This window comes from Rhinichthys klamathensis, unplaced genomic scaffold, assembly GCF_029890125.1.
Source record: "Rhinichthys klamathensis goyatoka isolate OS25496 unplaced genomic scaffold, OSU_Roscu_1.1 h1tg000726l_1, whole genome shotgun sequence".
Classification (NCBI taxonomy): Eukaryota; Metazoa; Chordata; class Actinopteri; order Cypriniformes; family Leuciscidae; genus Rhinichthys; species Rhinichthys klamathensis.
The window spans coordinates 692,501-715,100 of NW_026607140.1; the positions used below are offsets into that span (position 1 = coordinate 692,501).

The 22,600-nt window shown below is 40.4% G+C and overlaps 1 protein-coding gene across 4 annotated transcripts in view; it reads right to left on the reverse strand.

Annotated features, from left to right (window-relative positions):
• zmp:0000001200 (dedicator of cytokinesis protein 9) overlaps positions 1 to 22,600 on the reverse strand; it is a 90,392-nt gene that overhangs the window by 29,125 nt on the left and 38,667 nt on the right. For 2 of the 4 annotated variants that reach the window (XM_056242422.1, XM_056242421.1), the window contains exons 22-34: positions 22,147 to 22,216; positions 21,915 to 22,037; positions 20,369 to 20,440; positions 20,114 to 20,260; positions 17,583 to 17,666; positions 17,344 to 17,455; positions 11,536 to 11,714; positions 10,865 to 10,978; positions 9,551 to 9,653; positions 8,568 to 8,692; positions 7,550 to 7,699; positions 2,930 to 3,044; positions 2,670 to 2,736 (exon numbers count right to left, since the gene is read on the reverse strand). In XM_056242422.1, the coding sequence (XP_056098397.1) occupies positions 2,670 to 2,736; positions 2,930 to 3,044; positions 7,550 to 7,699; positions 8,568 to 8,692; positions 9,551 to 9,653; positions 10,865 to 10,978; positions 11,536 to 11,714; positions 17,344 to 17,455; positions 17,583 to 17,666; positions 20,114 to 20,260; positions 20,369 to 20,440; positions 21,915 to 22,037; positions 22,147 to 22,216 (1,461 nt within the window). The remainder of the gene's footprint in view (positions 1 to 2,669; positions 2,737 to 2,929; positions 3,045 to 7,549; positions 7,700 to 8,567; positions 8,693 to 9,550; positions 9,654 to 10,864; positions 10,979 to 11,535; positions 11,715 to 17,343; positions 17,456 to 17,582; positions 17,667 to 20,113; positions 20,261 to 20,368; positions 20,441 to 21,914; positions 22,038 to 22,146; positions 22,217 to 22,600) is intronic. The other 2 variants (XM_056242424.1, XM_056242423.1) reach the window with 1 other exon arrangement.

Sequence of the window (22,600 nt, forward strand, 5' to 3'; positions counted from 1 at the left end):
CTGGGGAAGGTCCTCTGCAGCGTCTTAAACTCCAGACTTCTAGACTTCCTTATGAAGCACAATGCCTTGAGTAAATGCCAAATTGGATTTCTTCCTAAATGTCGCACATCCGACCACATTTTTACATTACAAACACTAATTGACAAATATGTACATCAAAACAAAGAACAAATTTTTGCTTGTTTCATTGATTTCAAGAAAGCATTCGATTCAATCTGGCATGAAGGATTATACCTAAAACTCATCGACAGTGGAATAGGGGGGAAATTCTATGATTTGATCAGATCGATGTACACAGCCAGCCAATCCGCTGTTAAAATGGAAACCAAAGAACCGAGTTTTTCCCCCAGGGGCGTGGAGTGAGACAGGGCTGCAGTTTAAGCCCCACCCTCTTCAACATTTACATCAACCAATTAGCCGATACGCTAGAACATGCTCCCTTTCAAGGTCTCACTCTACACGACACCGAGATCAAGTGTCTTCTCTACGCAGACGACCTGGTCCTCCTGTCGCCCACTAAGAGGGGCTTCAGGACAGCCTGGATCTGCTGGAGGATTACTGTCAGTCCTGGGCCCTGACCGTCAACCTCCAGAAAACTAGAGTCATGATGTTCCAGAAACGCTCCAGATCTCAGGGACCAACACACACATTCACACTATCACACAGAACCATTGAGAGCACAAAAACATACACTTACCTCGGCCTGAAGATAACTCCAACTGGCAACTTTACTTTGGCTGTGAATGAACTCAAAGAGAAAGCTCAAAGGGCTTTCTATGCCATAAAAAGATCAATCAAAATTGATATACCAATCCAAATTTGGCTCAAACTTTTCAAATCAATAATTGAACCAATTGTTTTATATGGCAGTGAAGTGTGGGGTCCTTCTATCAAATTTGATTTTTTAAATTGGGAAAAACATCCAATTGAAACTCTACATTTAGATTTCTGTAAACGAATACTCAAAGTCCAAAGGAAAACACCAAACAACGGATGCAGGGCAGGATTAGGCCAATACCCTCTCCTTCTAAACATCCAAAAAAGAGCCATCAAATTCTGGAAACACCTAAAAACAAGCGACCCCAACACATACCATTACAAAGCCCTACAACACCAAGAGCTGAGCGTAGCGAGGAGTCCCCTGTGCCAGCGGGAGCTGAGACACACACACACACACACACACACACACACCTGAGCGTAGCGAGGAGTCCCCTGTGCCAGCGGGTGCTGACACACACACACACACACACACACACACACCTGAGCGTAGCGAGGAGTCCCCTGTGCCAGCTGGTGCTGACACACACACACACACACACACACACACACACACACACACACACACACACACACCTGAGCGTAGCGAGGAGTCCCCTGTGCCAGCGGGTGCTGAGACTGACTGACCTCACTCCTGCAGAGATCAGCTCGCCTCAGCACACACACACACTCACACACATTCGGCCCGCACAAATGATCACCACAGAACAAGACAAGTACATCACCCATTGGACAAACACCATTAAAAACCAACATAAACTGGAATGTTATTCGGCACTAAATCGAGAGTACACTGTTGCGAACTACCTGAGCACAGTGAGTGATGTGAGACTCAGGAGAACCCTGACGATGTACAGACTCAGCGAGCACAGCCTGGCCATAGAGACGGGAGTGTGTGTGTGTGTGTGTGTGTGAGAGAGAGAGAGAGACTCAGCGAGCACAGCCTGGCCATAGAGACGGGCCGGCGCAGACAGACCTGGCTCTCCCGTGAGGACAGACTCTGCCCGCACTGCACCCTGGGAGTGACGGAGACCGAGCTGCACTTCCTCACAGAATGCCCAAAATATAAACGCATCAGAGACCACTATTACCCCAAAATTAACCAAATATTTCCCCAATTTAACACCTGTAATCCAACCCAAAAACTCCGTTTCATTCTTGGCGAAGAAGCCAAATGCTCATATATAGCTGCAAAATTTGTAGCATCCTGCCATATCCTGAGGGACGACCAGAGACCAGCAAACATCCAATAAACACACACACACTCACAGCCTAAGACCTACACACACACACACTCACACACACTCACTCACAGCCTAAGACCTACACACACACATTCACTCACAGCCTAAGACCTACACACACACACTCACTCACAGCCTAAGACCCACACACACACACTCACAGCCTAAGACCCACACACACACACTCACAGCCTAAGACCCACACACACACACTCACAGCCTAAGACCCACACACACACACTCACAGACCTACACACATGTATATGTTCAATTCCAAGTTCAGTGTTCGTTTGTTTTCTGCTTGTTTTTGTTTTGTACATAGATGTTTTCTAAATCCTTTATATTTTATTTATTAATCTTTGTTTATTTTATTATTATGGTTTTATGCTATCAGTACTATTATTTTGTGTACTAAATGTTCTAAATAATTTTCTATGTTGTTTTGATGCTTTGGCAATACAAAATGTATTTTTTTGTCATGCCAATAAAGCTTTCGGAAATGAAAAAAAATTGAATTGAGAGAGAGAGAGAGAGAGAGAGAGAGAGAGAGAGAGAGAGAGAGAGAGAGAGAGAGAGAGAGAGAGAGAGAGAGAGAGAGAGAGAGAGAGAGAGAGAGAGAGAGAGAGAGAGAGAGAGTGTAGCACTTACTCTAGAAGACTGAAGAAGTTCATCAGGTCTGTTGGTGAAGCTTTATTCCAGTAGTTGAATAGAGCATCTAACAAACGGAAAACACATCAAACACACAGACTACAGGTTCATATCATCTCAGAGTGTGAGCGTGTGTGTGTGTGTGTGTGTGTGTGTGTGTGTGTGTGTGTGTGTGTGTGTGAGACAGAGAGCGAGTGAGAGAGAGAGAGAGTGTGAGTGTGTGTGTGTGTGTGAGAGAGAAAGAGTGTGAGTGTGTGTACCTTCAGACATGCTCTTCAGCACATGCAGGAAGCACATCAACATATTCCTGACTTCTGATTGGTCCAGTTTGTCACAGCGGAGTAAAGAACTGCCCAGAACTGCAGCGGCGTGACACTGAGAGCGAGAGAAGAGACGTCACACACTCACAGGCCACAGCAGCATCCGGACACTCAAGCCACGCTCGCAACATATTACAAATATCAGCAGTGTCATCATGTGTTATTTTTGTTTTTGCTGGCAAGGTGTGTTTATGCCATCGCTTTTCAAATCAAATTCAATTTGGTTTGATCTACTGCAAAAAAAAACAAGTGTGGCTTAAGTGTCCAGAGACATTTTGGGGCAACTGTAAATACACACTGAGGCAATTATAAGCGCTCACACACATGCTCATTCACACACACACACACGCGCACAACCACACACACGATACAGAAGCAGGAATGCACTGCATATGCAAGAACACCTCTTTCCCAACAGGACGTCACAGACAGAGAGGAGAGCAGCTCTACACACACACACACACACACACACACAGGTCTATGTGCTAATGCATCTACCACAGCACAGCGCTGGCCAGAATATCCCCCATGATCCCCTGCCAGCAGATCCACAGGCTGTGGAAACACACGTCTCATCACATGCAGACTGGCACATCAGGTCCTCCTGTTGTCTCTCAGAGCAACACACATCCCAGGGCACCAGAATCTGGGGGCAGACATCCTGCTAAGGCAGGGGCTGAGGCCCGGGGAGTGGGGACTTCACCCTGAGGTGGTGGAGTCGATATGCGAGAGGTTCGCCCCAGTGGAAGTGGATCTATTCGCGACTTGAGAGCCGACACACTGTACACTGTGGTTTTCTCTCACACATCCAGCCCCACTGGGGTTGGATACCATGGTGCATGTGTGGCCGAGTCGGGACCTGTATGCATTTCCCCCGATCGCTCGGCTCCCGGGAGTTCTGGAGAGGGTCTGTCGCGACGGGGTCAGTCTACTCCTAGTAGCCACGTTGTTGCCGGCCCGAGTATGGTTCTCAGACATGGTATCGCTCCTGGACGGCCCTGATTCCCATCAGGAGGGACCTGCTCTCGTAGGAAAAGGGCTCAATATTCCACCCTCGGCCAGAGCTATGGAAACTATGGGTCTGGCCCCTGAGGGGGCACATTAGCTAGCAGCTGGCCTGTCAGCAGGAGTAGTCGAGACCATGCTCCGTTCCAGAGCTCCCTCCACGAGGAAATTGTATGGCCTAAAATTAGGGTTGGGTACCGAAACTCGGTGCCAATAGGGAACCGGTTCCGACGTAAACGGTAGTAACCAGACCGAATAAGAACGACAATTTTGGTGCCTGACTTAATTAGGCACACACGCACACGCACAGTCTCTTCTGTCTCGCATGCGCGCTCTTGCTCGCAAGGTTTGGCTGCATTTCACGTGTAAAATTACGCGTCAGAACGCCCTCTGGGTGTGCCGATAGTCTGAATCCATATAGAATCACGCCAATTCAATTCGCCTACGTCGTCATATTATGTTGGCGCGCGCGCGCGCCATCTGCTCCTCAGATTTCTTTGCCGAAAAAGGAAGCTGGTCGGCAGCGCAAGGAGCTTGGCAGCATCTCGTGCCCTATTGAGATAACATAGGTTAGACCAGTAACCAGAGATGTTCTCTTTCATAGGTTCACTCAACGCTGCGTAGCTAAGAAGCAGTGGATTTGTATTTGTAGGCTGCTGTATCACGTGCCGTTTGAACTGACGCGCTACAGCGATCTGTCACATTTCAAAGAGCCAAAACGTTATTTATTGTGTGAATCTCGTAAAAATATTGACAGAATCTGACAGCTGTGGATTTGTTACATATCAAAAGTAACCTTGTCTGTCGGTGTCAGTGTCCTCTTTGTCCGCGATTTTTCTCTGCGTGAGAAAATGGATGTGTGGCGTGAGAGCGTGTGAAAAGGGTCAATGCGTGAGAGTTGGCAGCTCTGCCTGCTAGTAATCTCTATTAATCTCCAGTATTATTACCTTGTTTGATACAATATTGTTTTATTTGATATTATGTAAATGTGAATTTTTATTTTATATTGGTTTTATTATTATTTGCATTTATATTGTTTAAAGATTTAAGTTAATATTGTGTCCAGTTTGGCCCTGTAAATAAAAGGGTATTATTTTTTGATAAAGTGTGTGCGGTTTCGTTTTCTTAAGTACCGTTTCAAGAACCGTTTAGGCACTGGACCCGTTTAAAAAATACCGAGTAGGTACTGGTATCGGATAAAACCCAACCGATACCCAACCCTACCTAAAATATAATGATTTCACCACTTTGTGTAGAGAGCATGGCGTGGACCCAGATAACTGCCCGGTGTCTTCAGTGCTGGAGTTCCTCCAAGATCGCTTCTTGGTTCGTCTTACCCCGTCCACACTGAAGGTGTACGTGGCTGCCATTGCAGCTTTCCTCTCTCCGCTGAATGATGGGCCTTTGGGAAGACAACAGCTGGTTGTACGATTCCTCCGTGGGGAGGTTGAGACCTGCGACTGACCAGAGTTCCCCGTGGGATCTGGCAGTGGTTCTCAAAGGGCTGGTCGAGGCCCCCTTCAAACCTCTGGAGTCGGCTGAGGCCAAGAACCTTTCACTCAAGGTAGCTATCATCAAAGTCCTTTTAGGCAAGTCATGCCACTCGGCCGCCATCTTGGCAACGCCTCCGGGCAGCTATTTCGGACTAACAAGACCAGGCTCCTATCTAAATGAATGGGCAGAGACCCAGAACTGCACTTTCACTGGTCACCGGGACATAAAAACTGCATGTATACAAACACTAATAAAATATGATAAAAATCGCTGAAAAAGTGTGATGACTTTGCCCCAAAATAAGGTTTAAAACGCCTTTTTCCCCACAGGTTATACTTTTACTGCGCATGCGCAAGGGTTCTCTCGCTCTCTGTCGTGCGCGCACTACTGCTCGCTCGCTCTAGATTCCGGGAGATTTGAACTAATTTGCGTTCATCAGGGAGCCGCTATCAATCTGTGGGAGACTCCCGGAACTTCCGGGAGACTTGGGATGTCTGATATTTACACAACTAACACATCAAATCTGCCGCCTTTTCAAACAGTAATGTATTTTCCGCTGTCGCAAACCTCAACTATGCGCATGCGTCAGTGGAACCAGACGATAGGCTTAAATGTTTTCCGGCTTGACTGTTAAAAGCAAACGATTGGCTTTCCAGCGGGAGGGGCGGGGCATGTGCATACAACCGCCATCTTTGGCGTTACGGGTTTTCCCTATATAGTTGTATTAAGGATTGGGGAAGTGGCATGTCTCTATATAAATAGTCTCTGCTATCATCCTAGCAATCACTTCTCTTAAGAGTAGGATATCTTCAGGCCCTCTCTATATCTCCCAGAGTGCCTGGAGTTTGCCCCGGGAAGGGTTAAGGCTATCTTGCATCCCAGGCCGGGCTATGTGCCTAAGGTGCCTTCTAACACTGCACGGTCTACGGTTCTGGAGGCTTATCATCCTCCACCTCACATGACGGCGGATGACGAGAGACTTCATCTGCTCTCAAAATGTATGTTCAGAGGTCTTCTTTATGGCGGAAGTCAGACCAGATGCTGGTGTGCATCGGGTCGCCTAAGTAGGGGCTCCCCGCCTCCAAACAGACCATCAGCAACTAGATAGTTCAGGCTATTTCCCTGGCCAATCAGGTGCGCAGTTTGCCTTCTCGGCCGTGAGGGCTCATTCAACCAGAGGGATGGCATCCTCTAGAGCCCTGCTCTCAGGGGCCCCGATCCAAGAAGTATGTGATGCGGCTGGATGGGTCACCCCTCATACATTTACAAGATTTTATAGTCTGGACCTTTTCAACGCCAGGGGCACGAGTGCTCCCGTCCTTAGTGTGCCTGTGACAGCTTCACACTAGGACAGGCAGGGTTCGTTGTGGCATATTGGGTATTCGTTCCCTGTCTTGGGTTACGACTGTAACCCTTGTTCCCTGAGAGACACTGTGTCCCTTGTCTTGACTGACATCTACAGTTTTATCAGTGTTTGCGTGCATCTCGACAGCTACAGATAAAGCCACACTAAGCTCGCGGAGTGCTTGTCAACTTGTCAATCATCTTGATGGATGACGCAGAAGAAACTGACCAATAAGAGGACAGTTTTACTGACATGTGACTTGCATAAACACATTTTGGTACACTTTGAAATGTTGCCTTGTGAAAGCAAACTGAACCAATCCAAATGTATATTAATGCAAAAAATGCTGAGAAAGGCATCCTGTTAAATGCACTAGTATTCCTGTAGGAGCCTCTGTCTCTGCTTACCATACACAAAAAACACAAATTCCTGAGAACCGAGGATAATGTCTGATCACGTGTCCTTATATTTGCAGGCCTACAAGTCAAGCTTATTCTTATTCTATCTTTCTAGCTTCAAGCTAGCTTTCCAGCGCAGCCCTTAGGAACGAAGGGGACTTATATCTGAAAAGCTTTGTCCCGTTCAAACCCGGTCCTGTGGCTGGAGGAAAGGGGGATCAGTGAAGCCACACACACACACACACTGGGACAGTGCAGGGTGAGAGGTCACATGTGAGCGGTACTAGCAGGAGTCAGAGGTCAGAAGTGATGTAATACTTGTGTAGGGTGTGTGTGTTGCTCAGACGGTGTAGACAGCAGAGAGAAGTCCATGGTCTGGCGTTTGAGACGAGCGGAGAGCGACGTCTCCTCGGAGTCAGTAAAGAAACGCAGAACGCTGGCAGAGTGACGGCGCGTGAAACCAGCCCGCTGAGAGCAGCAGGAGACACACAACCACAGGTTAGTGCACACACACACACACACAACCACAAGTTAGTACACACTAGGGCTGCACGATTAATCGAAATGAAACGGCACACGATTTGGCAAAGGCAGCGATTATTTTATGTGCAGCTTGTCAGTGAAGCACGGCTCTGTGATCAGTAGTAAAAGCCAGAGGGCGTCTCACGCAGAAACCCCAAATATGCCCCGCAGAAGTACGATAACGCACATCATTCCAGGAAATCCCTATCGGGCATCATACTATCTGTAGCTGAATAAACAGAAGATTGAAACGCTTTGATTGATTTTTTTAAATGTTGTCTTTTGTTGGACAAGAGGTTCAAATGCTTCTCATGTTTGGAGAGATGTTTGACGCGTGTTGCTTTTTCAAATGCAGGTTATAAGTGACTCAAACTCTCAGTGCTTGGATGGAGCCGCGTTACAGAGCCGCATCAATGACAAGCTGCGCTAACAAATAATCTCAGCCTTTGCGATTTCATAATCGCAATAATCCAAATCGGTTAAGCGCGATTTCATGTTAATTGTGATTAATCGTGCAGCCCTAGCACACACACACACAAAACCACAGGTTAGCACACACACACACACAATCACAGGTTTACTTTCACACACCCAAAGGTTAGTACACACAGATACACACACACACACACACACACACACACACACACACACACACACACACACACACACACACACACACAAAACCACAGGTTAACACACACACGCACAGGTTTTCACACACACCCAAAGGTTTGTACACACAGATACACACACACACAAAAACAGTAATGGTCTATTAGTAGTACTGTACTCAGTCAGGTCATGTGGGCGGTACCTTGTCGAGGGGGTGTGGCTTGTCAACGCTGCGCTCTGATAGGCCGTTCCCGGAGTCTGTGCTGATGATGGAGTAGCGCGAGTCCGTGTGCCGTACAGAGCTGACACTCGGAGTGTGTGGAGACACTGACAAACACAACACACTTCAACACACTGTACACACACACTCTTCATGGAGATTCAACCACATATCACCATGTGAAGCCTGACATCTAATGTAATGGGACAGTTTAATGAACCTTTAGTATAAAACAATATTGTAAAAATGTATATTTTGGTGCACAAAATATGACAAAAATCTAAAAAGTTTGCAAGTGTTTTTTGTTGAGTATCATATTTAATACATCAGGCTTTTGTGACTCCTAGTTATCGATATAGTGAGAATATGAAGCTCAGACTCGAGGAGGAGCAGATTTGGTGGAGATCACAAATCAATGACACTTTTATGCAACTACTTGCATAAAATCATATAAATATCAGTCATCACTCTATACCAGCCAATAATATCTTAATGTCTTAATAAGATGATACTCAAATGCTTAGTTTTATGATCAAAGCTCTGTAGCTTTAACACATATAATGCAGTGCAATACACAATGACGATTGAGAGATGACCAAATAAACCTTCCTCAAAAGCCTGATGATCATATTTGATCTAATAAATGATGATGATAATCAAGTAAACCTGTTTCAGTAAGTGTCCATCTTGAAATATTATTAACAATATCAAAGTTATTCTAGCGTTTCCTTGATAAAATCAGAGCAGATTTGACACAGAAAGACACGTGAAGCTCGAGCTGAAGGAGGACGTGTGTACAGTTACACTGAAGACTTTTACTGGAGACAACAGTGTGAACTATCAGTCAGAAGGAGATTGAGTGAGACGACAGGCTTATCAACAAAGTCTGATTCAATGAGGACAATTAAATGAATAGTGTGTGTAAACGGTCCTATAGTGTGTGGTGTGAGCGCAGAGGGTCTCACCTGTTCCTGAAATCACTCCGAACACCTCTTTATGCAGGCCGCCGTCCCCTGGACTGACCGAGTGTTTGGTGGGTGTCGTCATCACATGATCATCACGGCCGTTCTGAAGACACACACAGAGGAATCAGTGTGAAGAGCCCCACACACTGTACAGCAATGCACACTTCACTACACTTCTACATCTCTGGCATGTTAGAAAACCTTATTTCTTACATTTGCAAGAATGAGGAATGTGTAGAAATATAGATTTTCTGATAAATATGAATTCAAAGATCAAATGTATCTTCAATTTAGACCTTTTCCAATGAGTGTGTGAAGTTTGAAGTTATTAGGATGTTTTAAATGCTTTTGAAAGAGTCTCTTCTGCTCATCCAGGCTGCAGTTATTTAAGCAAATATAGTGAAATATTATTATAATTTAAAATAGCAGTTTTCTATGTGAATATATAGTGAAGTGTAATCTATTCCTGTGATCAAAGCTGAATGTTCAGCATCATTACTCCAGTCTTCAGTGTCACATGATCCTTCAGAAATCACTCTAATATGATGATCAGGAAACATTTATGATTATTATCAATGTTGAAAACAGTTGTGCTGCTTCATATTTCTGTTGAAACAGTCATACATTCTTTGAAACATAAATCTTTTGTAACATTATAAATGTCTTTACGGTCACTTTTAATCAATGTAATGCATCCGTGGCTGAATAAAAGTATTAATTTCTTTCAAAAGAATAATCTACTGACCAAAAACTTTTGAATGCTAGTGTAGATACATGCAACTGGAATATTTATAACTGGAGTTTTGCTCCCAGTGGTGAAAATCCAGCTTTTAATGTTGTTTATGTGTGTATGTGGTGTTTTTAATATGCTTTAAGACACACCATGTGTAAGTTCATAAGTCGACAGCATTGCTGAGTATTTCCTGCTTAAAACTGCAGTGAACCAAAGACAGTCTCAAAAACACGGTTTGAAATCGCTGGTGTTTCTGACGTCACAAACGACCTTGTAACCAATCAGATCAACGTGTGATCGTCAACCAGTGGATCTCTGAGCTGAGTGAGTGAGTGGAGGCGGGGCTCATTTGCATATTCATAGAACCACGTATACTAAATGAGGCAAGGGTGTCAAGTTACAGTCAAGATATTTTAAAATATGAAGACATTTTTTTTATGTATGTAACATTTAAATATGTAATTTTGGTGATCAGAGATGGGTTTTAAAGGGATAAAATGATTGACTACAGGGGGACTTTAACAACAGAGAATCAAATGAGAATCAAACTGAATTAAAGCAACACTAGATGTCAGTCTCACCATGTTAGTCTGGCTGGTGACAGGAGCCGGGTCTCTGATGTTGAGTCTGTGGACGTTTTCCAGCATCAGACTGAACAGAGGCAGGTACAGCGTAGCCAAGCGAGCCTGCTGACCCTGAAACACACACACATCTCGTATTTAAAGGTGCATCGTGTCATATTTATGAGGATCTGTTGACAGAAATGCAGCATCATATACATAACTATGTATTCAGTGGTGTATAAAGACCTCACATAATGAACCGTTATGTTTTTATTAGCTTAGAATGAGGCGTTTCTATCTACACACACCGCAGGTCCCCTTATTGACATGTTTCTACGGTGGCCCTAAACGGACAAACGTGTTTCGTCACTTTGTTGTTCTTCGTCCGAAGAAGCTCGCTAAAGTCAGCGAATAAAACACTGACACAATAATGAACAAGTAACAATAATATTCGCAATAACATATTGTTTTACGGTAAACCTAATTTCTTAATTTATCTCTGTAAAGAAACCTCAACTGGCTACTCTCTGCTGTCTCAGACTACGACATCACTTCCTGTCGGCCACACCGTAACTTCTGTTGGGTGCAATTCGCAACCTCACCACTAGATGCCTCTAAAATTACACACTGCACCTTTAACACAGCACCAGAACGGCACACGACGTGTTGAAGCTCGAGCGCTGGCTCACCTTGGAGGAGTAGCGGTCGTCGAAGGCGTGTTTGATCATCAGGTTCTTCAGCACCTGCAGTGCGATCTGACGCACGTCTCTGAACTCCTGCATGGCTCCGCCCACTTCCCTCAGCAACAGCCCCACCAGGAAGTGATGCTTGCAGAAGTCATCGGTTAAAGAGTAGTCCAGCTGAAGATCTGACGGAGAAACAGGGCCGGGAACACAACATATCACTCCTGAGCACACATATTCCCCCATTGCATTATTATACATGATGTTCAACATTATATATAGTAGTTTAATGTAGTACTACTGACACTAAAACTCTGTAAACTTGATTTTTTTCTTGCACAGTAATTTTCATTTTGGGTGAACTTGAACTATCCATGATACATATTGTTTCAATATATTGTGACACCCCTAATATCGAATAGTTTGGCCATTCAGACATCAAATAAATAGTGTTTCACTCTCTCGTGACCATGATGCATGTTTAAATGAATGTGAATGAGACGAGAGAGCTATGGCGGAGAAGATTTTAAAAGATAGTCCAGCAGTTTTTGGTTGAGGAAAAGAGGGATCATACATCATTTCAAAAACTGTCGAGGATAAGATACACAAACAAGTCAAAGGCTTATTTCCACAGATCATAAGGAGAGAAATCCCCATCAGGTTCAGCATCTCACACTACATCACTTTTACATTTTTTATCCTTCTTTCTAAAAACAGTTTCAACTTGTATCTGCTTTATACAACAAGGTCAATTATGCCAGGCTATAGCACTAAGGAATTCATCCCCATTAAACATAAATGAAAGGATAAATATCAGTGCTACTCCCCCTTGTGGAATGACTATGCACTTTTTTCACATGTACATAATAATCTATCAGGTACACTTTTCTTTATTATTTTAAACGCCAACACCAATTTAAGACATTTTACCCTTTTTTCAACTTTTAAAAAACCACGCTCTCTAAAATGTCCGTCATTTAGGCGCACCTGTGCATGTGCTTCAATATTACCCTGCATATCTTATTTCGTAAGTAACTCTAAACCAAAATGTTGCAGCATAATCATAGTGTGCCTGCACTAATGCTCCAGCGAACATCTTTAAAGTTTGAGTATTTAGAAAAGCCTAAAATTTTTATCCTATTTCATATTTTTGAATGAACTAAAACAGCCATATTTTCTCCTGTCAATTTATTATCTAATACAAATCCCAGATGCTTTACTTCCTGTTTTGGTGTGATGATCAAGTCCCCAACCTTTACCTCTAACCTGGAGCTTTTTTCAATTTAGCAGCCGAACCGAATAATATAGATTCGTTTTACCAAAGTGAAAAAAAAAAGCTTATTATTAATAAGCCATTTAGAGACCCTTTCACTCTCTCTACTTAACTCATTTTCAACATTTTCTCTCCTTTCATGTGAAACATTTATTGCTGCATCATCTGCATACTAAAAAAGTTCACTAGAACAGACCATTTTTAAATCATTAACATACAATAAAAATAATAATGGACCTAAAACACTCTCCTGTGAAACTCCACATGAAATGAGCAAACAACTGATTTAAATACACTATTTGACACCTATTTACAAGGTGAGACTTGATCCAGTCACAGACCTTCACTAAACCCCATTGATTTGACTTTTTTAAGAAAAATACTGTGATTAATTGTATCAAAAGCCTTTTGTAAATCCAGCAACACCATCCCACTTATCTTGCCTTTTTCCATTTCTTTTCTTATATGATCGGTTTAAAACAATATTGTTGACTCTGTAGAGTCCACCCTCCTAAAACCGGACTGGAACTCACACACTATATTAAAATTAGAGATAGATTAGATTAGATATTGCAGCTGAAGATCCAACAGAGCGGAAATACAACATATCACTCCTGAACGGGTGGAAATGAATAGGCTTGGACTAAGAGAGGACGATAGAGACACCATAATAAAAATATGAATGATTCTGAAGCTGAAAACAGAATTATTTTAGATGAATATGTTTGCACTCTTTCACTGATTAGATATATTTAAAATAAGTGTAGGCCACTTTTTACTGGTAACAAGGACACACACATATTCCCCCATTGCATTATTATACATGATGTTCAACATTATATATAGTAGTGTAATGTAGTTCTGACCCTAAAACTCTACGTGAATTTTTTCTTGCACAGTAATTTTCATTTTGGGTAAACTTGAACTATCCATGATACATATGGTTTCATTTTTGTATAGCGATATATTGTGACACAATATATTGTTCCACCCCTAATATCGAATAGTTTGGCCATTCAGACCAATCAAATAAATAGTGTTTCACTCTCTCGTGACCATGATGCATGTGAAGGTTTATGAGACGAGAGAGCTATGGCGGAGAAGATGTTAAAAACACGCACGAGTCGTAGTAAGGACTACTTTTTGGTGGCGTTATTATTATTCTAGTATATAGGAAAGAGTAAAATAATAATAATCTGGTAGTGTATATTAGAGCAGTGCTTCTCAAACTCTCCTCTATTGACCACAGTATTGAAAGGCCACATGACTCGATTCATATTTATCTTTTAAATCGTCCTTTGACAAAATAATTCGTCCTTTATTGTTTTTATTTTAGCGTTAGATTTTTATGGTTTATTTAAGTATTCCCTTTTCGTGAACGTATGAAGCCCCTGCAGCTCAAACCCTGTCGTAACGTAGTGTTTAATCACTGCGCTCTTTATATTATTATATCACTATAGTACAACATTATTCTTTTAAACTCTGTGAGATAAACAAGTTCAGGCTAAAAGTTAGTAATCTAAAAGTAGTCTGATCATATTACCTACAATGACTACATTACTATTACATTCAGTAATGGACTACAATTTAAAGTAATCCACCCAGCAACGCCTCTAACTAATATGCATTTGTGTTTTCACATATTTACGTTTTTATTATTTACATGCATTTATGAGTAATGCATTTGTTACAGTAATAATTCATCTTTGTTAACGTTAGCTAATATAAATACAACTGTTCATTGTTAGTTCATGTTAGCTAAGTTCAATATTAACACATTTACATTAATATTAATAATATTTTCATTGTTAGTTCGGGTTTATTAACCCTCTGGGGACCAAGGGTTTTTTGAGGCCCTTGGGATGTTTTGACATGCACTGACATTTGTGCTTTTTTCAGTTATTTATAAACATGTTAATGGCAACGGTGTAAATTCACTCTATATAGCACAAACGGGGCTACCATAATATTTGAGCAACATGTATGTACATGTTTGTATTTTTGAGAGAATATTATTTATGCGTGGTTATTGAAAAACTTAAAAATAAAAGTTTCTGAAATAAGGCCACAAAACACATATTGATTATTTATTCACAAGACTTTTGAAAATTGTATCACATAGCCTAGAATATTTGCTCCAAAACTATGTGAGAATCATCCTGACTACTCATTCAGATAAGTCAATAAAGTATTTTATAATGTGTATGACGTGTTTAGTGTGAGAAAGCTTTATGCAAGGAGGCGTGATCTCTCATTAATATGTATGGCATTTCACACCTGAGAAAGACAAAGACCCTCCCATAATAGCCCTATTAGGTGCTATCAGGCCCTTATGAGGAGCCTTGCACAAAGAATGAGGAGATTTAAAAAAGAATGGCTTTTAGATTGTTTGGATTTATTTACAACACAACATAATCCAAAGATACACAACAAAGGACTGGTTTCTGGTTAAAATTGCTTTTTAATTATATATACACTACCGTTCAAAAGTTTGGGGTCGGTACGATTTTAAATACTTTTAAAAGAATTCTCTTCTGCTAACCATGGCTGCGCTTATTTGATTAAAAATACAACAAAAATCGGTTATAGTATTAAATATTATTCCAGTGTAAATCAGCTGTTTTCTGTGTGAATATATAGTAAAGTGTAATTTATTCATGTGATCAAAGCTGAATTTTCAGCATCACCAGTGTCAGTGTCTTCAGTGTCAAATGATCCTTCACAAATCAGTATAATATGAGGATTTGATGCTCAAGAAACATTTATTATTATTATCAATGTTGAAACAGTTGTTGGTCTGTCAGTTGTACAGTTTTTTTTTTTTTTTTTTAGGATTCTTTGATGAATAGGAAGTTCAAAAGACTTTTGTAACATTATAAATGTCTTTACTGTCACTTTCGATCAAATTAATTATTCCTTGATAAATAAAAGTATTGATTTCTTTCCTCCAAAAAATAAAAATAAAATTCTCACTGACCCCAAACTTTTGAACGGTAGTGTATATACACACACACACACTGCTTAGAATAAGTGAAAACACCCATGCTAAAGTTGACTAAGAAGAGGAATAAAAAATCTTAATGCCTTAATTTAAAAAATGAGGAAAACTCTAACCTTTAGGGAAATGAATAATGTCCCTGAATTCTTTGTGAATGAATAATGTATCGCAAATAATTAAATGTTCTTCTTTAAAATACAGGGTGCATACTCTGGACACTTCTATCACACACCCTTCACCATATAGACATGGTTTTATTTCAGTTCAAAGTTAGAGTTGGAAACATCTTGAAAAGAAAATAGTCTTTTTCCATAAATGTCTTAGTTTGATCATACATATTTTAAAGTTGAGGATTCATTATTTTGATATAGGTTGCATTGGAACAAACATCTTAGTTGATTAGTTTATTGACAAAACATAAGCTTATTTGATGTCTTTATTTTGAAGCTTATTTGATGCTTATTTGATTTGAAAAACTTTATCCAAAACTAGTCAAAGAAATGTTCTTTTATTTCGTGCGTATCTGTGCGTTCATTCACACACACACACACACACACACACACACACACACACACACACACACACACACACACACACACACACACACACACACACACACACACACACACACACACACACACACACACACACACACACACACACACACACACACACACACACACACACACACAGAGAGAAACATAATTCACATTTAAACAGTAGGATATGCTATTTGTCCGTTTACAGACACTAACGTTATTCTATATCGCGATTAGAACAAAGCACAAAACACTTACACTTCTCAGCTGAATCTGTTGCTCCTCCTCGAAGTGATACCAGCACTTGTTCTGTGGTAAATGTCCCAGGATTATTCCTCATAGCCGCGCAAGACGAATCTTAATCTGACTAAAAAATATTGTGTGTTTACAGCATTTGCCTGGGGGCGTTTATCTATTTTGCAAATGGCCTCAACACATTATCTTATGAATAGCGCGCTCTGCGAGTGGGTGTGAACAAATTAACGATAATGAGCTGAGACAGGAGAAACTGTACTTCTCTTTAGTTTTTGACAGATTACATTGCAGGAGAATATTTGTTTTAAATGTGAATTGTTTTATTTAAAAGTAGAAATTTAAAGCGTTCTTTAGACGTATGTTTCATGTTTGTGTGATAAGTATTAGCGGAGTTTCCGTTCATTTTCCAGACATGTTTCAGAAAGATTTTTGCGGAGACAGAGTGAGCTGAAAGCGCACCCTGTTTATTTTATTTATTTAAAAAAAAACACAAGGTTTTGATGTTAATGTGAGTGTACACAAAAAAAGAAGACCCTCTATAGTTTATAATCATGTATTGATTTTATTTATATGACCATAAATGACGGAGTATTTTAAGTCTATGTTGCTGCTATGTGAAAAAAAAACAGCAAAACGCGCGGGCACGTTCTTGGTCCCCAGAGGGTTAATGCCACACACTGAGAGATATCACACTCAGAGATAACCACTATTCCCCAATCCCTCTGACCGTAACGTGTGTTTCTGATCACCTTGGAAGCGCTGGATCCGACCCTTCCCGAACGGCATGGGCAGGTTGAGAGGAACGTAGTGTTCGTGATTACAGGCCACCTTCAGAAACTCAAACTTAAACTCGTACAGCGTCTGAGAGAGAGTGAGAGAGCAACACGACAGATGGGAAATATTTCTGAGATGGAAGATTTGAAAAATAGATTTCATTTTCAGTTGTTCATCGTGTGTAAACGGAGATATAGAAGCAGGAGTGAATTACTTTGCAGTCTCCGGGCATGAAGCAGCTGATGTAGTTGTTGATCTGTTTGAACACGAACCCTCGGTCCATGAAGGTGAAACAGCGCTGGTGAAGACAGACCACGCTTGAGTTTATTCAACACACATTTATCCTCACAACACTGCTGTTATCGCTAACTAAAACTGAAACTAAATAAAGCTGACCTGTTAATCCACCCTTAAACCGACCCACACACCAAACCTGTGCTGACCTCTCCCATGTCCACCCGTTTTACAATACAACATCAACACAAGTACATTCTACCTAACAATTATTATTTTTAACGTAAGCACATTGTAATTAAAGACACCTAACATAAAGTGGGACCAAACGTACTTCAAAATACTATTTTAATATAATACTAAAGAATTGTTCAGTGTCCAGTTATTATTATTATTATTTAAAAAAAACTATTTTAATGTAATAATCATTTTTTATAAAGGATTCTCATTAGGAATTTGGGAAGATGGTTGGCGCACATTGCGTTCCCAAATGTAAATAATAAGCAACTCAAACACAGACAGCACTTGCAAAAGTAGCATTTACTGTGAATCAACACACAGTGCTGTGCTGTACTCTGAAACACGCAGCGCATCAGAGTATAGATTTATATAATAACATCACAACCATTGTGATTTAATGATCGCATTATTACAGTATTACATTCTCACAATCACGCATTGTCAATATCAGTGATGGGAATAACGGCGTTATAAATAAACGGCGTTACTAACGGCGTTATCTTTTTCAGGAACGAGTAATCAAACGAATTACTGATTCCCCCGTTACAACGCAGTTACCGTTACTGACAAAAAAAATGTGGCGTTACTATAATTGAACTCACTGAAGCGGCTTTTATCCGAGTAGGCTCTCTCTCCGCCATAGGACCTGCAAAGTTTTTTTTCTCTGGTGTGTGTGTGTGTGTGTTTATGAGGCGCCGGAGTGGACAAAAGCGAAGCGATTGGCGCGAGCGCGCTCAATGCGCGAGAGAGACCGAATGTGTCCGAGAGCGCGCTCAACAGTTGCGCAAGAGAGACCGAGGGTGTCCGAGCATTATATAGTTTGTTTATAAATAAATTACACATATCTGCAACGTTAATTAATTTACAGGGTTATACAAATAAAATCTAAAAAATTACCGTCAGGTAATGTTCTGTTTAGGTCATAAAATAAACCCGAAAATAACCTGCAGTGAACATTCACAGAAAACATCTTTGTTTGACCGGTTGTAAACACGTGCGCCAAACATGTCTAGAATTTGGCTTAAATAATCTCTGATGATGACGTTCGCTATTATAAAAATAAACCCCCAAAATATTATATTTTAGTATTATATTTTTTTTTTTGGTAAATTGTTCAGTATTATATTGAGAGCACTTGTTAAACTGTTTACTTTTGTTAGGAAGAAAATACTCAGGCTACAGTATGTCTACTAGTTGTGAAGTTGTGTAACAGTTTTATCATTTTAATATGCACAAAGAGTATGTATATTTTTTATTATTATTTATTCATTTTTGGTACATTTCTTAAGAAGCATAATTTATTTTTAAACTTATTTGTTGGCCAGTTGGGGTCTGTGCGATATTAAGTAAACCATCTATAATGTTTTATTGTTCTACTATAGTAATGCTAATATTTAGAATAATATATTGAATTTAATAGGCGTCTCTCACATTGTCCCACAGCAACATTAAAATAGAATAAATTATTATTATAAAACATTGAACACTAATCTACACTATTAAGTGTCCATTTCATTAATTTAACATATTTAATACTGGGGGCATCCAAATTATTTGACATAGGCCTATTTGATTTTTTTTTTTTAAGTAACGCAATAGTTACTTTCTCTGGTAATCAGTTACTTTTATAATGATGTAACTCAGTTACTAACTCAGTTACTATTTGTGAGAAGTAACTAGTAACTATAACTAATTACTTTTTTAAGTAACATGCTCAACACTGTGTCTCGTTAGCTTGTTTGATGTATATTGACCAGTGTTTCAACGCCTATTTTTGCTCTCATTTGGAGCTTTGAACCCTGGCTAACATGCTAATAATGTCATGAAATGAACGCTTTAGAAAACGTAACATTTTGCAGTTTATTTAGTTCTTGTTTGAGGCCATTTGATGATTTCAATCATCATACAGTAACCAACCAACCCCCAAAAAATATTTCTTAGATTTAAGCAATTCACGCAAGTCATACTTCACGCGAGCCACACGCGAGATCTGAAAATGCGGAAATGCTTATAAATCTGGAAGGTAAAGAGTCTCAGTTATTGGGTTATAGCAGTACCGCACTTTGGTTTGTGGTTGATGTGAACCGAGTTCAGAGGAAAGCTGCTACTGATGAAGAACATTTTGCTGTAATATCTCACCAATAGTTAGATCACCAATAGTACAGATCAAATCTGGACAAAAGAACATTGTAATTTTCTTCTATCTTCCAGATCTCGAGTCTAGATGACGCTGACAGCAACATAACAGCGTGTGAAAGCAGACGCGCTCACCTTGACGAAGACAGCGAGGCTGTGATTGGCGTTTCGTGTGGCGTCCAGGTTGTCTTTGTATTTCTGTGTGATGTGAGGCATCAGCATGGTCACCAGCGTCTCCACAGAGTGATAGAAGGACGCTGAGAAACGCTGGTTCCTCGAAACCTACAGGAGACGGGGTTTAGACAGTTCAGAAATCAACTAGATCTTTACATGTGCAGAAGAACACATGACCGATGTTTGCAGAGACAAAAAACGTTGGCTTTTACTGACCTTGGCCTTGCCTGTCTCAATCAGGTACTGAGCCATTGACTTGACTAAAACCTCACAGAAATACCAGGAGTACTAGAGTAGAAAGAACACAGGATTCATGAGGATCTTCCGTACACAACACAGGAGCAGCCGCTGAATATCTACTGATGGCTTGAGCCGATCGCCTGTGTTTAGAGATGCGGTCGTGATTCTGATTTTGCAACTCGCAATTCTGAGAAAAAAAGTCACAATTGCAAGTTATAAAATCAGAATTGTTATAAATAAATCTGATTTGTTAGATACACACTCGTAATTACCTTTTTTTTTTTATTCCATGGCGGAAACGAGCTTTCATAGACAAGTAGAGAAAAGTCTTCGGCCTGAACTTGTAACTAACTAACTTAAGAGAAGTAGAACTAAGTATTCTAAGTATACTTTTCTTGTACGGTTGTATTTACGGTTTTGATAGAGAGGCTTATTAAAGTCTTTTTCCACACATATTGGCTTCTTTGAGGAAGTACTTTTCAGCATATGTTTTACATACTATAATAACAAGATTTTTGTGAAAAAGGGTGTATTGTATATGTTTATGTAATTCTTTTTTTCTTTTTCTTTTTTCTCTCTTCTTTTTTTGTGGTGTATGTCCTGTTGTTGGGCCTAGACTAGAGCCTGTAATAAAGTTTTATATAAGTCAGCTTTGGGGTGAAATGGCTTAGAGAAAAGAGTACACTGGTGGAAATGATCATATTTGTGCCAGTGACCCACACAGAAACAGATAAACATTTGGCTGATTTTACTGACAATTCCTCCATGGTGTGAGTAAACTACTGTATGAGCAGCATCATGTAATATTAACTTACAAAACAAGTATACTTTCAGTATAAAAACTATTCAACAGGATTAATGTGAATACTACATGTACATAATTATCTGTTCTGACCGCACCTTATGCTCAAATGCATTATTTTAAATATGGATATTTATACCTTCAATTGTATATATCTAGATATTTATATTTACCAGTTTTAAGACGTTGTATATTTATATTTATCATTCTACATGCTACGCATACCCATACAAGCATTTTTTAATATTTTTTTATTATGTAGCTAATATTTTGTTTTGTTTTACGGTGTTTTTGATTGTTTCTGTGCTATTTTTTCAAGCTGTGAACTTTGCACGTAATTTCGTACTACAGTGTACTGTGGTATGACAATAAAGAAATCTTGAATCTTGAATCTTGAGAGTATAAAGCTTGTAAACTAACCGTACCTGTAAGTTCAATTGTAGTATAGTTTCACAGTATAGTTGCAATAGAAAAACAAGTAAAGTTTACTACTGTTACACTTAAAGTACACCTAAAAGTATACTTTTATGTACTGAAAGTGGGACAGTTTAGTCCTAAGAATTTTTGAAATAGTACACTTACAAATACACTATTAGTACGTTTATTTTAGTAGACTTACTACATAAAGTATACTCGGAAAATATGCTTGAACTTTACTTAAGTAACTTAAAGAACTTCTTGTCTTTGTCAGGGCTGTTGAATCTGATTCAATAGTGTCACCTTCAGGAGTTTGTTGCTGGTGAGGAAATCCGTCGAGGGTTTCAGGATGGTGGTCATGGCTTTTGCCAGTTCCTCATGGACAGTTTTACCGTTGGTTAAGTTTGTCTCTGTCTTCAAAACATACTGTACACACACCAAACAAGAAAACAAGAATGACCAAGATTCAGGGTCACAATCAGGATTATTTGCTTTACATCAAAAGAAAAACGTGGCACGACATGATGCAGCTCACCTTTACATAGGAACGCAAGTGATGCTCCAGACCCTCTTCATGACACTGAGCCACGACATGGATCATCACCCTGACCAGATCAGACCAGACCAGACCAGAGAAGACCAGATCAGACCAGACCAGACCAGATCAGACCAGACCAGAGAAAACCAGATCAGACCAGAGCAGATCAGACCAGAGCAGATCAGACCAGAGCAGATCAGACCAGAGCAGATCAGACCAGAGCAGAGCAGATCAGACCAGACCAGACCAGACCAGATCAGACCAGAAAAAAAACAGATCAGACCAGACCAGACCAGAGAAGACCAGATCAGATCAGACCAGACCAGACCAGATCAGAGCAGACCAAAGCAGATCAGACCAGACCAGACCAGATCAGACCAGATCAGACCGACACACAAAATGAGTAACGATACCTGGGTTATCATCCTTAATCAACACTACAACTCAAACA